The sequence below is a fragment of the Maniola hyperantus genome, unplaced genomic scaffold (genome assembly GCF_902806685.2).
Source record: "Maniola hyperantus unplaced genomic scaffold, iAphHyp1.2, whole genome shotgun sequence".
In the NCBI taxonomy this organism is placed as follows: Eukaryota; Metazoa; Arthropoda; class Insecta; order Lepidoptera; family Nymphalidae; genus Maniola; species Maniola hyperantus.
Window position 1 is genome coordinate 37,896 of NW_027188983.1, and position 16,114 is coordinate 54,009.

Consider the following 16,114-nt stretch of genomic DNA (forward strand, 5'->3'; position numbering starts at 1 on the left):
TTCTATTAGAGTTTTCTGACATCCCAAAGTTGTGTGACGTTGAAGTTTACACTCACTCGCAAAATTTTGCAAACAACCATTACAGAAAAAAATTTTATTCTTATGACTAGTGATTTGAGCGCGCAACAAACGGGACATATTTTTTATATAACAATAATGGGATTTATTATTAGAGTAGCCCTCCTCATAATACAATAGATTTACATGTCGATTGTAGGGTTTCGCCTGTGATATGTAGAGGGGTGCAATTATTTTGAATTTATTATTTTCAATCCCGTAAACGTTCACGTTGATTTCATTCATGATTTCGAACCGTTTAATGCCCCCAATCGATACGGGTAAATCTATTGTAGACGTTTTGAGGAGCGTCTCATAGTGCGGATATGAGGATACACGATCCGAGTGTGAGCCGGCCGGACGAAGGGCACTCGTCACGGCCCAAAAAAAGCACGCATTGTGCTTGTTCTTCACGTTCACACACGCGTTTTTATTTTTAATCCATGCTGGAAGTGGAATGTAGGAGGAGCCACCCTTTAATGGCACATATTTATTAATATTAACCTCCAAAAATTCGATTTTCTCCAAGCTCCAACCGCTGTCCCTCTCTTGAAACTCACCACATTTGCTTATAATTTTGGCGCACACATCCTCATAGTATAACGATAGATCCGATGAATTTTGCAAATGAACATTTCTCGTGTTAAATGATTTCAAATCTTTTGCAACTTCATCTCCTTTTATTAGAACATACGTGCAAAAAAGTTCCAAATTTGCTTTAATATTAATATGTTCCGCACACTCCATTTTCAATAATTGTTTCACTTTGCTGGCAACCCTTTTTAAGTACACGTCCGGCGTTAATGTACTTGATGCGGAGCCATTTATTCGGTAACTTATTATCCGACATTTGAATGCTGAATTCACCACATACGTGAAATAATCTTCACCGTCATTTTGTTTGCACAACAACTTGTGACGTTTGGTGCGTGAATGAGCAATAAGTCGATTGCTTGCAACTTCGACATTACAAAATGGACATTCATACATTTTGGCGGCGGCGGCGGTGGCGGCGGCGTGGTGAAAAACGAATTTTATTCACACGACAGCGCGGCGGCGGCGGCTCTCTCCTCCTCCACAACTATGATTAGTTTTAGACAGTTATACATATTATATACAAGCGGTAGGGGGCAGTATCGACATGTATATTATTATGTGTGGTGCAGTATTATTATTTAATGGCTGTATACGCGCACCACAATAACTGCCGTTTTTTTATTCCATCTACATAGAATTTTATGCCGCACCGTCTGCGAGTGTGAAATTAAATTATTGTTTTCCACCTCAACATTGCAAAATTGGCATTTATACATTTTGCGCACAAGTTAATGAAAACAAACTAGTAGTTAGGTAGTTAGGTAGGTAGGTAGGTAGGTAGGTAGGTTCTTGGGTAGGTGGCTAGCTAACACCGTTATTGGTACACTGTCGGCTCGCAACTAAGTTGTATTCCCAGTTGTTTGAGGATTATACATATATATAGTCATATGACATATGTAGGTGTGTAATTTTGCAATGATGCCACTGTGCATAATATAATAGGAGCGGGATAACATACATTTAATTTCGTCAGGTTATACCGCGGTAAAGGCAGGATGTTGTGGTTTGTCAAATGATAATAATATTATTGTATTCAAAATAGATATACCAATGATGAGAAGAAATAAATAGGTCACAATAATAATTAATAGCATTACATTTTAATTTAATTAAACGTACAAAATTTTATCATAATAACAATGAACAATAAAATATATGTTCTATGGCATAACATTTGAGTTCATTATCTACAATTGATGTTTTATCGTGCATATTGTCTACAAACGCGTGAGCGTCATACAATGTTTTCACATGGTTTTGCTTGAAACGTTTCCTAAAGAATTTCATTCGATCTCATAATAACCTTTGATTTTATGCAAGTGACATAAACGTGAATCGATACAATGCAACAAGTAATTTAAACACTGCCATTCTCCACGATGAATACACATCGATTTCGACTCCCCGTGAATTAGAATGAATTTCTTTTTAATGTTTTCATCGTCGTCGTCGTCGTCGTCAGACCAGATTACATGATATGTTATTCGTTGCATCATTGATGATGATGATGATGATGATGATGATGATGCTGCTGGCGGTGGAGTGCTGGAATCGGACTCGAAGAAGAACCGCGAGATTTCAGAGGCGTTCTCCACAATGATTGCATCCCATTCGTTTTTAGTTAGTGTAATTTGATCACCAATGTTAACGGCCACATCCAATAGTTCCTCGTTGACACTAATTCGACCCGATGGCTTTAGAAATGTCGTTATATGCAATATCACAGAGCTGCAGGTGACGTCACCGCTGCCGCCACCATTCGTAATATGATAGACATTCTTGCAAAGTTCAAAGTGCTGCTGCTGAGGTGATGATGATGATGACGCCGGAATCGATGGCGTGTACGAGGGAAATGTGAAGTAGCCGCTGTACATCCTGCCGCTATGCACGTTAAAAATCAACTATCTGGATATCGGCTTTATCGTGCAGTTTTATAAAGCTGTAATTTTTCTAACTGTTTTCGTTAGAACAGTATATTCAAACAGAGAGTCATAAATGATCAGACAGTAGGCGCTCGTGTCGACGGGTACCGTTTTCTTGAACTCCAATTCCAATTTGATATCGATCCCCCCACCCACGCCCGAACGGAGAGTGTCAGATTGCCTGGAACAATCGATTACGACCAAGGGGGGTTTTGTTTTAAAATGCGGCGGATTTATTTGTACATTGGGATTGATGACACCATAATAGGATCTTTTAAAATTGATAAACGACTCGTATAGAACCGCATACATACCCTTTTCAAAGTCGTTGCAGAACGAGTCGTATGGGTAGTACTGAGAATTGAGATACAAACGTGCATTATAGAAATTGGTGTGATCGAATAGGCTCTTATCTTTGGTCGCATCATTGTTTCGCGAATGCTGGAATCCGATTATAACGAAACGCGGTTTCTCCAACTGAGTGGCCGTTTTCACGGTCCACACGTGTTTTTGAGACGCCGGCAATACCGGATACTCGTAAAGATCCCACGAGCGGAAAGAGATTGCAATGGGGATGTTCGTCTCCATGTACTTTAAGATGTTTAGTTTTTCCCTATCGGAAACTTTGATTATAGGCATACGCCACGCTATCCGAGTTATATCAACGGTGATTGTTTTAGTTGCATCCTTGGCGAGTGCACAATTCAAATTTGTAGAGCTTCGATTTAAAATCAACTCGTGTTTCGCATTAATTATCACTTTTTTATAGTCCTCGGCGAATCCCAACAGGTGGCCGAGTGGAACGGTGAAACAGAACTCTCCATCCAGTTCTTTGAAACCTGAAACATTCCAACCGCTATTCTCCAAAGCGTCAGCCTCCTCGCTGCCGTAGGACAACAATCCTTTCATGGTGGTGGTGATACCGCAGTTTTTCGTTCTATCAATCTCCACGCCGTTCAATTCGTAGCGGATGTCTTGGAACAGGTGGGCCGGTGCATTGTTGACGAAAGACGATGATTTTGTGGTAGTACCTTCAATTATCAGCTGACTTTCGCAAGGTAACACAATTTGATCTTGATCATTGATTCTGATACGAATCTCATCATTATTCTTATACGATTCGCTGTACGGCAAATAGGTATGGTACTCGATCGCCTCTATACTATCATCGATCACCACACTGTTTCCTATATCTAAAATATCCGATGTCAAAGCCATATCAATATTATTATTATTTGAGCTTTAGTCCGAGTGACTGTAAAAACAATGCAAAAACAATATCTCTGCTCAGTCTTTTCGATAACCGTTGTTGTTGTTGTTTACCAACACACGGTGGTGGTGGTGGCGCTGCTCCCGCCACACGTTCCAATTGAGAGTTGGTTGTGAGACTGTAGCATTGGCCCATGGCACTGTCCTTTTTATAGATAATCATCGGTAGTGGGTGGTGGTGGCGGTGGTGATGACTCTTCTTATATGCAAACGTAATGAAATATTTTCCTTTCTAAAGTTTACCAGGTTGCCCTGCTCGTTGACAATGCGCACTTGAAGGTTTTGAATAGTGTTGTTCACCTTTAGCGGTAAATAGATGAGGTTGGGTGGACACTCTATGATTTGAAATCCGGGCGGCACCGTCGGCGAGAATTCGTGCAACACGTGCGATGCTTTGCTGTTTATGAATGAGCCCTGGACAATATTACACTCCACTCTTATAGTGTTTGTGATAAGAATATTTATCGCTTGATCGGACATGTGCACCCTACCTTTGGGGAGCAGTGTTCGGGAGAAACCGAATATACTCGCGATACTATGTTTTTTTTCAAAGTGGATATCGTATGTTGGCGAGTAAATCATACACTTCATGGTGTTCGTATTCGCGGCTATATCTATTGAGGATTTGAAAACATCACCACCCGACCGCTTCACCAGCTCTTGCTCCAAGTAGTGGATAATGTTGTCCAGCTCGTATGAGCCTTCCGGCACCGCGATAACGTTGTCCTCCCCATAATGAAAAAGGTTATTGCTGCTATCCACATTGGGTATAGAGTTGAAAGACTTGAAATAAATCAGAGCGCATTCGTGTTCACCCTCGCCTAGCTCTATGGGTGGTAAAAAATCAACATTCAAAGTAGAGTCGACACCGTGAAGCGACAAAGAAATAGACATTATTACAATGCAACGTGAGGATGTGAAATGAAAACACCAATCTCTATATATATACCTATATAAAATTCTTTCAAAACATGTTTCTACAGGCATTGGTTAGAAAACGTAAACATAAATGTCCACAATTATACTTGTTATCTCTCTGCACGTCACTATAGTTGTAACGTATATCGACGGTGACGACGTCACGATCATTCATCATGTAATCGAAAAATTCTCGCGGCGGCCTCAAGTTCCCATAGCTGTCGAAATACTCGCAATGTGCACCCTTCTTCACGTAAGCCACCCAGTTTGTTCCCGCCCCGTGCGAATCATCCAAATTGACTATGCCCGTTTCACATTTCCACGGGCCGCCGCCGTGACGTAGCCTGTGACGTAACACATCACGCATTATGACGCCGCGGAAATGAGGAATTTTTAATCGCTTCGCGTGTGCGAGGAGTTCGTAGTCAAAGAGCGGGCGGTTCGGAAGGGTTGCATTCAGTTTTTTTGGTATGGTGACAAGTAAAGCCCCATTCCCCAATACCGTCTCACATACGGCGGCAGCAGCCACATCGTGGCTGCTGCCGCCGTCGCCGCCGCCGCAGCCGCAACCACCCACCTCGTTCTGGTAGAGTAGTGATCATTTTTTTTTTTTTATTGGCTCACCACCACCGTTTAGGAGAGAGAGACAAAGAGTCTAGTTACTTGTCCCACCGCTCGCGGCCTATTAACATATATAAAGCATGTGCATATCATTTTTACTATTTTTCATCGAAATGAAGTTTCAAAAGCAGCAACCCTCATGTCTATCGGTCAAGGGTTGGGATATAAATTGTAACAACAACAACAACAACAACAACAACAAGAATAATGGGGTGTGTATTAGTAGACATGGTACAGCACTGCTACCCAACAGTATCAGATGTCTGGTGTGCGGTCCGTCGGGTTGTGGTAAAACTAATTTATTACTAACCCTACTGCTCGATGCTAAAGGTTTGATATTTGAAAATGTCTATTTGTATTCAAAATCGTTGAATCAACCAAAGTATGTGTTCCTAAGAAAAGTATTCGAACGGGTGCCCGAAGTGAGTTTCCACACCTTCTCCGATAAGAGTGAGGTGGCGTCCCCTGAACAAACTCCAAGCTACAGCATTGTCATCTTCGACGATGTATCGATGGAGGATCAAGAACCGATCCGTCTACACTTCTCCATGGGTCGGCACAAGGGGTTGGATTGTTTTTATCTGTGTCAAACATACAGCAAGATACCGAAACAGCTGGTGCGTGACAATGCAAACTTTATCATACTATTCAAACAGGATGAAATGAATTTAAAACACGCGTACGATGACCACGTGAATACGGACATGTCGTGGGACACTTTCCTGGCAATGTGTCACGCTTGTTGGACGGGCAATAAGTTTGGCTTTTTAGTGATTAATAAGGATGAAATTGGTATGAATAAGGGTCGATACCGGAGGGGTTTTGATGAATTTATTACGTCTGTATAATATTATAAAAAGCTCGAGGTGCGTTGGTTTCGTTCACATTTCACTATGGACACGCCGCCGGCGCAGCAGCAGCAGCAGCAGCAGATCTTTGGAGATGCAGAGCTCAAACGTAAACTCGTTCAATCGGTGAGTTCGGTGAAAAAGAAAATCAAAGCACTACGTGATGGTAAAGCGGAATTACAGTCGAGTCTACGAGAAACATTCCAACCGATCACACAACCCTTGAACACTCTATTGAATCAGTTTAATAGTCCCATCGATATGAACGCCTCATCAGCATCATCGAGTAATATTAAGAAGGACTCTGGAGTAAAAAAAAAATCCCATCATCATCATCGAAAAGGAGTGAAAAAAGAAATTAAAAAAAAGAAAACCGTGAGTGGAGATGATGATGATGATGATGATGATGATGATAGCGATGATGATGATGAAGAGTTTGAGGACGCCGATGAATCGATCAACTACTCCCCTAAACTGGAGATGGCGGTGTCGTCGCCGTCGTTGTCGAATGTTGAATTACATCCTTTAGCACGTGCCTACTTGGACAATATTATTATTAATAAAATTAAAAGAATTCCCTACGGTATTCATATCACCCCCAAGGGATATCACATTGGTGATAGTGCCGTTGGATTCGATAAACATCATCTAATTATCAATAATCAAAAATTTAACTACACACCGGGTCTAATGGAGCTATTATTCAAAAAAGAACCAAACATTTCTTTGATTCAACCGGCGGACGGTGACACCTTCCACAAAATTGTGACAATGACCAACGCGCATAGACGCAATTATTCATCAGACGGTCAAATACAGGGGGATAAGAGTCTCAAGTATACACACTACATAAAACGACTCTCAGAAATGAAATCAACAAAAACTGGCAGTGGTCTTAAACAGCCCCCATCATCATCATCATCATCTGATGGGAACGGATCTGATCGGTTGGTAACCGGTTCGAGGGGATCTCATGAACGAGTCAGAACAGGTTCGATCACTTCAACAGATCAGCGGGGGCGGTTGGTAACCGATCCATCAGCTGTTAATAATCATAAAAATGCGGATGCGACCTTGTTAATGAAAAAATATTATCCCAACACAGATTTCATATACTGGGACGATCCCAATGAACTCGTTGACCGATTACGAGTGCTTATCGCCTCACAAAATGCCGGAAACAATGCTCACGACAATGAGATAATTTCCATATTAGAAGAGTTGGTGGAAGCTGATATAATTGAACCGCCGCCACCGTCACACCGACGTCATTAATACTGAAGGGGTGTGTGCATGTGTGTGTGTGTGTGTGTGAGTTCATTGTGATAATGACTATCGATAAGTTTGGACGTTACCTGCTGCATCATGATAATCGGAGCAGCAGCGGCAAACAAAAACCTCAACTGCTCAAAGTTCTGAAACATCAAGTGGACTGTGAAAATCGTCTGTTAAGAAACGTGAGCAAAGCTATTCTAAAAAACGATGTTATAATCAAGGCTCAACTCGACGAGGCTATAACTGGATGTTTAACCAAGATTAGGAAAAACGCTCAAACTATAAAAGCCATCTCTACAAAAAAAATTTCTCCCCCTCCTGCTGCAGCTGCCAAAAAAAACCCTGCTAAAACCACCGAGTCCGTCAACCCTGCTACCGCTTCCAGTAGTACGGAGGCTGCTAAGCTCCCGACAACAGGCACCACCACCACCACCACCACCACCACGAAACCCCTCAAGTCTATACCGAAAACCGCCCCCACCGCCGCCGCCTCCTCCAAGTAAAAAAACGCTTGTTTCATTATGAGCAAGTGGACGGTCGTCCAGGAAATCCATAGGAGCGCCCGTAAAAATTTTCCTCGAAGGCGTCTCATTCAAAAAGGCATCGATGATACTTGGCAAATAGATTTAATTGATATGCAAAAGCATTCCAAATACAATAGTGGATTTAAGTATATTTTAGCGTGCATCGATACATTTTCCAAGTATGCGTGGGTCGAGCCAGTGAAGAGTAAATCGGCCGATGACGTGTCACGTGGAATGCTTAAACTATTGAGCAATAATCTAAATCGCACACCAAAAAATATTCAGTCTGATGACGGTCGGGAATTTTTCAATGAGAAGTTTAAAGCCCTAATGCATAGGTTCAATATAAATCATTACTCCACCTACAGTGTAATGAAGGCTTCCATTGTGGAGCGATTCATTAGAACCATCAAGAATTGGCTTTGGCAGCAGTTTGCATACAATGGATCCTACAAGTGGAGTGGCACTGTACTCTCTGACATAATTATTAAATATAATAATAAAATACATCGTACAATCAAGGTTGCCCCGACGAGCGTGAACCGCACGAATGCCGATAAGCTGTTATCTACTGTTTACAACAATATAAAAGTACGCGCTAAAGCGAAATATGCAACCGGTGATTATGTCCGCATTAGTAAATATAAATCCACCTTCGCCAAGGGCTACACCGGAAACTGGAGTACGGAAATTTTTCAAATAACCAAAGTGAATAACACCAATCCAGTAACATACCAATTACAGGATGAGCAGAAAAAACCAATACTGGGGGGCTTTTATGAGCATGAACTGCAGAAAGTTAAATATCCAGACATATATTTAGTGGAGAAAGTCTTGAAACGACGTGGTAATAAAGTTTTAGTTAAGTGGCTCGGTTTGAACTCTACCAGTTGGATTAATAAAGAAAACAAGATTAATTAAAATTATGTGCGTTTTATTTTCCATGTAATACATTTACTAATAACTACTAACTAATAATGAATACAATACACTTACAAAATACAATACACACAATAAGTACAGGTAGCTCTCTCTCTCTCTCTCTCTCTAAATAGTTTACAGAAAATATTACTATACACTACTAACATAATTGTTGTTGTTGTTATACACTCGGCGTCAAAAAAATCGCACCTTTCAAAAAATCTACTTCAAACAATTTTAAACCTTATTTGACATCAATAATGAGGGTCATGTTGGGTATCATTTGAAAGGGGATGAAATGGAGAGCACAAAAACAATTCAATTAATTATTTTTCTTTTATTGGAACAGCACAAAAAAAGAAGTTTATGAAACAGTAAAAATCCTTAATTAAGCCTTAATTTAAAACAGATTAATTATACAAAAAAGAATACAAAAAATGATCTTAAAAATAATCTAAAATCTAGTGTTACCCCCCCTTGCCCTGATGACGGCTTCCATACGATCCCTCATGGATCTTATCAATTTTAAAATGTCTTCTTGAGGGATAGTGTTCCATTCCTCAATAACAGTATCTTTGAGTTCCTGGAGAGTCGTAGGAGCGGAATCACGAGACCGAACCTTGCGTTTTAAATGGTCCCATAGGTGCTCAATCGGGTTCAGGTCTGGACTTCTTGCTGGCCAGTGCATGACAGAGATCCCAACCTCTTGAAGGTACTCGCGCACAATAATTGCAGTGTGAGCGCGAGCGTTGTCGTGCATCAACATGAACCCCTCGCCAACAAAACTGGCATAGGGGACCACATGTTCTTCCAGGATCTCTGTGATGTACCGGTGAGCAGTCAGTGACCCTTGCCCGCGAGCACCTCGAGCCCGGGAGACGCAAACAAGGTCGGTTTTGCCGTCGGCAGACATGCCGCCCCAGAACATACAAGAACCGCCTCCATATTCCACCGTCTCCTGGATGCAGGCTTGGGCGAATCGTTCACCCTGTCTTCTGTACACTCTTTTGCGTCTGTCGTTGCAGAAAAGGCACACTCTCGTCTCGTCTGAGAAGAGAACAGCTTTCCATTGTTCGAGGGTCCAATTGACGTGTTCGCGAGCGAATTGCAAGCGGGCTCGCCGATGCTCTGCGGTCAATTTGGGACCCGTAGCAGCTTTTCGCGCCGCTATTTTCTTCTCCCTCAGTCTTCGTCTAACCGTAGACACACTCACAGTTCTTCTGTTAGTTGTCTGGAGCTGCTGTCGCAACTCAACAGCATTTAAGAACCGATTTCTCAAAGACGTCACTACGATGAATCGGTCGTCTCTCTCCGAGGTGCAGCGACGTCTACCAGACCCATGTCTTCGGACGAAGCCACCGGTCTCCAGGAAACGCTGGTACACTCTTCGAACCGAAAAACGGCTCAAGTTGAGTTGCCGAGCGACATCACACTGCCGCATGCCTGATTGCAGTAGTGCAATCACTTGGGCGGCCTCATCAATAGTGGTATCCATCTTCAAAGGTATTTTTCTTGGGAATGAGCTTCTCGTGTGTCCACTTCAACGGTTAGATAGCGAATGACCCCGATTGTACCTGTATTGACCATTTTATACCTACAAAAGGTAGCGCAACTAGCGGCTGTCTTAAGAAGCAAAATTGTAAGTGTTTTCTTCTTCTTTTTTTGTGCTCTTCCAGTAAAAGAAAAATAATCAATTGAATTGTTTTTGTGCTCTCCATTTCATCCCCTTTCAAATGATACCCAACATGACCCTCATTATTGATGTCAAATAAGGTTTAAAATTGTTTGAAGTAGATTTTTTGAAAGGTGCGATTTTTTTGACGCCGAGTGTAGTCAAAATAAAATGTAGTGTCAATAAGGGCGGTCTGGGGTTCGATTCCGGTGGTGGTGGTGGTTTTCTTCTTCTTGGATATAGTTTTGAAGCCATATCCAAAAGACTTTAACTTCTACACGACTACAATGACACAATGACTTTTTGTGTCCCCCCCTGAACGCTACATGTCTAACACAGTTATCTTTTAAAATATCATGGAGGTTTAAATCTTCTATAATTTTATCGAGTTTTGGACATTTTAAAGTTTCCAAATTTATATGTATAAAACGGAGCTTGTTTAATAAATCTCTTTCAACATGACCACCTTTGTACGCCCACACGAATTGTTTCCCCGGATCCAATTGATCCATTATCCGCAAAAATTCTACATACTCGATATCAGTGTCGTAGTTTGCCAACAGCATACCATGGATATTATACATTACATATCTAATGGTCTTGCTATTGTATTTATACAGCAACCAATTCGGTAATTTTATATGAAATAAATATGCAAACTTATTTTTTACATCGAAAATGCCCACCTCTTTAAAATACATTCTTTTACCGTACATGAATCCATCTATATCAATAATATATTTAATATTATTTAAATTCATTATACTATTAGTTAACATTCAGCTTTTTTTTTACATAACGATTACATATAGGGGAACGGAAGGTATAACGGACCCTGTAGGTAAAACGGACCGGGCTTATAACTTCCTAACTGTTAACGCCATCTATAACCAGCTTGCGTCAACTTGACAGGGGCCTCTCACTCAGAGTAGGACATTATCCCTAGAGCGGCCATGCAGCGGCTCACGTTTTTATCAAGGTAAGTTAAGTTTTGCCTATTTTGATGTAAAAACAGCTAATTTTGATCAGCCTTTAGTATAATTACGTTAAAGTTATCAGCAATTTAGTGTTATTGCTTGAGATATTGTTAATTTTACTTAGTTTTAACGATAAAGAAGGCCAAGTTCTCCTCACTCTTAACCTCAAAATAATTTATTGTTTACATGTCTACCGAAAAGGCAAAACGGACCGGGCAAAATGGACCAGTGGTCCGTTTTACCTTCAGTACAATTTTTTGTACTTATATAAATAAATTTGATATTTAAAAGGTTTTTTTTTTCAGATGGTTAACAATTATAAAAGAAAGTCGGACCGACAATCTTGGCGTGAGGAGGACATGAAAAATGCTATTGAAAAAGTAGCCACACGCGAGATGGGACTTAACAAAGCGGCCGCCACATTTAATGTTCCCAAAACTACACTAATACGAAGACTTAGCAAATATGAAAGCACCAAAGACTTAACTATAGCTACGGAAAAGAAAATGGGCAGGTATCAAAAGATTTTTAGCGTCGATCAAGAGAGAGAACTAGCATCCCATGTCAAAAATATGGAAAGTCGCTTCTTTGGTTTAACCACAAAGGATCTTAGGCGTCTCGCATATGAACTAGCTGAACAAAATAATCTGCAACACAACTTCTGTCACGAGACAAAAATGGCTGGAAGAATATGGCTCGAAAATTTCTTAAAGCGTAACCCCGACTTAAGTCTGCGAAAACCCGAACCGACTTCAGCAGCTCGAGCGTCCGGCTTCAACCAAGTTCAAGTTAAACGATTTTTCGATTTATTAACAGATTTAATAACAAAGCATAAATTGACACCCGATCGAATCTTTAATGTCGATGAGACGGGCATGACAACTGTACCAAAAAGCATGCCTCGTATTCTTGGTACAAAAGGAAAAAAACAGGTGGGTCTATTAACTTCTGCTGAGCGAGGCCAGCTTGTTACTGTTGTTTGCCGCTTTGGTGCGGACGGATCTTACATGCCTCCCATATTCGTGTACCCTCGTAAAAGGATGAAACCCGAATTGATGCTAAATGCTCCACGAGGATCTTCGGCGTTTTGTCATGAAAGCGGTTGGATACAAAAAGATATCTTCACAGAGTGGTTCAAGAAGTTCATCAAGTTTTCAAGGGCATCCGTCGATAATCCAGTTTTGCTTTTGCTCGATGGACATGCTAGTCACACCAAAAATTTGGATATCATCGAATTAGGACGGATTAACGGTGTGCATGTGCTTTCATTTCCGCCTCACTGCACACACAGACTGCAACCTTTGGATGTAGGATTTATGAAGCCTTTTTCAACTTATTATACCGAAGCTGCAAATAACTGGCTAAGATTTAATCCGGGAAAAGTAATAACCCAATTTCAAGTTGCAGAGCTAGTCGACAAAGCCTTCCAAAAAGCTGCGACTTTGTCAAATGCTTATAACGCTTTTAGAGCCACCGGTATCTGGCCGTTAAACCCTGACGTGTTCACAGAAGCAGATTTTTTGGCAGCAGCGACCACTGACATTGAGATGCCAGAAGAAACGCCAAGGGATAATGAACATGGACCATCATTGATTCGACCCGAAGAAGCGCCCCCCATCGACGAACTTGGATTATCAGTGACTAATGATCATGCAGCTTTGCAAATAAACATAACACCACCTCTAGTCAACGATGAGGCAATAACAGCGCAACCTGGCACATCTAGCAATGAAGGTGTCACTGAACCATTGTTATCAATAACGTGTAATGAGAGCTTTTCCAAAAAGTATCTAACCAATAATGATGAACAACAGCCATCAACGAGTACATCCTTTTTTATTGCTCCAAAGGATATAATGCCCGTCCCTAAAACTACTAAACGGACTAGACCTAATATAAAGCGAGGAAAGACAGTCGAAATAACATCATCACCTTATCGCGAAGAATTAGAAGCTACTAAAAAAGCACAGGAAATGAAAGAAAATGCAAAGCTGGTAAAACAAAATCTTTTTACTGAAAAAAAGGGGAAAGGGAAACAAACAAACACGCAAAAAGGAAAAGGAAAAGGGAAGTCTACAAAAAAGAACACTCAAAAGAAAAGAAAGGACTCATCTAGCGAAGACGAAGAAGACGTACGATGTTTCTATTGTTCCCATTTATTTTCTGAATCGACAGAAGGCTGGGTTCAGTGCCCCGCGTGTTCTTTATGGGCACACTGTTCTTGTGCCGGTGTTGAAGACGATGACGAAGATGTTAGATTTGTTTGTGAAAGGTGTGACGATGAATAAATAGTAGATATTTTTTTTAGTTCTTATGTTTATGCCATAGGTCCATTTTGCCTTCATGCCTGGTTCGTTTTACCTTCACGTGTAGGCAAAACGGACCAAACCGAGGGTTTTGGAAATCATCCAATATTTTCTGTATCTGTGATTTTATGCAAGTGTTCCTTAGTAATAAGTTTGATTAATAAATTTTCAATTATAGAATAACTAAGAAAGAAGAATAAAGCTATTATTTTTTGTGTGACATTGATTTTTCCTTAAGTGGTCCGTATTACCTTCGCTTCCCCTACATACACACACACACACACAGACATGTGTTTAAAAAAGCAAAGAAAATTTAAGTTCACAAAATATATTAGTTAATAACATACAGCTTTACATAAAATGCCAATACACACACACACATATGTTTAATAAACAAAGAAAAAAATCCTATGTACACACACACACACACTCACAATACTTGAAAGGCACCCTCGTTCGACACGGCGCAAATTATATACGTCACTAGCGTGTGTCCCATTTGTTCTGTAAATGGTGTGTATGCAAAACACTCCGGGGGCACGTGGTTCAATAATTCCAACCACTCTGTTGCCTCGACATTGGCATCACCGACCGTATCTTCTAGGTAGGCCGTGATTGCATCCCAAATTTTTATTAACGTATATGTGTTCTCATCATCAAATTCAGTGTTCTCGTATACGTTCACCAATAGAATGTTCACATTAGCATATACTTTGGCCAATGGCACCGGTCTTGTCCACAACCGCATTAGTTTGCTCGCCGACATACAGTTGCACCAGCTCATTTTACATTCGTCATAGAGCACTTCCATAATCATTATAATTTTATGTCAGCAGGGTGGGGAGCTCAGATAGATAGATAGAGAGAGAGAGAGATGCTGCTGCTGCAACATAAAAAAACAGCTATTATTCTTCAGCAATGGTGGCGGTGGTGGTAGCAGTGTTGGAAAAGTTAACTATCCATGCCGATGCTGATGTCCCGCATTGGCCTCTGCTAATTATGAAAAGTTCACCGCTGTTAAGCTCCCCTAAGAGTTCACTATTGATATCATTAAACCTCGATGGGAGCGTCACCATCCAACCGTTTTCCAAGTTTACAACCGTCTGCATGACGTTCGCTATGAACCTAGATGGTGTTTGAAACGACTCCGAAATTCTATAGGGCTTTCCAACCTCCAAATCAGAGATTTTTTTCCACACCCTGTTACCACTTCTATTGAGCTGATTTAACAGCTGTTGTCTGTTGTTGTTATCACTTCCACTGTTGTTGCTGCTGCTTGATGAAGAGTTTGATGCCATTTTTTATTTTATTTTTTAAATATTAATTATTGATTTTAAAAAAACTTACAAAAAACTATATTTAGAGAGAGAGAGAGATGAGCGCTGCTTAGTAAACTGTTCGTTCGTTTAAAGACTTTAGTTGAATGTACGAGTTTAGATTCAATGTTGGTGTATTTATACTACGAAAACTCATACATAGTCCTCCTCCCCACTTGCAATTTACATGTACCTAAATGCGCAAATTGATGATAAAAGGAATTCATAATAAATAATATGGGAATAAAATATACTCATCATTAGCTGAAAATAATTATTATAAACCGCAATAGTAGAATTAATTTAATGAGAACATAATTGATAATTCTCAATGTTGCAATAACAGGATACAAATTTTATAGTATAATAATTAATAATTGACTGTGTGAACTATAACAATAGGAAGGTCTTATCAGCAATAACCTATATTTCCACGTTCGAGAACATTTAAAATTAGAGCTAATATAATTATGATATTGTATATACAATATACTGCATGCGGTTTTTCATGTATGATTTATTTTTAATAGTTTTCTCATTTTATGGGTATAGTAGATATACATTCGGAATCGCTCATATGACCATTTATCATTTTATCTAAACGCTCCTTCGACCAATTATGGATACTTTCAAGAACCGCTTTAAATCTTTGACAGGTTTCACTTAACGGCTTAGCCGTCGTCGTTGTGCTCGTTGTTGTTGTTGTTGTTGTAGTTGGCATCGATGTTGTTCTTGTTGTAACATTCTCATTTTCAAGTTTCTGCTGCTGATGGTGGTGGTGGTGGTGCTGCTGCTTGCGTTGATGAAGGCCACCACCACCTCTAGGTAGTGAGACGATAATCTCCAAACCCATCTCGTCCTTATATGTTTGGTGAAACAAGTCCGAAGACC

At 40.4% G+C, this 16,114-nt stretch overlaps 2 protein-coding genes across 2 annotated transcripts; one reads left to right on the forward strand and one right to left on the reverse strand.

Moving 5' to 3' along the window:
* Nucleotides 1–2,585: 2,585 nt before the first annotated feature.
* Nucleotides 2,586–3,794, reverse strand: LOC117995985 (uncharacterized). The gene has a single exon (XM_034983996.1). The coding sequence runs from the start codon at nt 3,792–3,794 to the stop codon at nt 2,586–2,588; it is 1,209 nt and encodes a 402-aa protein (XP_034839887.1).
* A 7,945-nt stretch (nt 3,795–11,739) lies between these two features.
* LOC117995986 (uncharacterized) lies at nt 11,740–14,169 on the forward strand. Its single transcript, XM_034983999.2, has one exon. It carries the CDS (start codon nt 11,907–11,909, stop codon nt 13,887–13,889), a length of 1,983 nt encoding a protein of 660 aa, XP_034839890.2. The 5' UTR covers nt 11,740–11,906; the 3' UTR covers nt 13,890–14,169.
* Nucleotides 14,170–16,114: the final 1,945 nt, after the last annotated feature.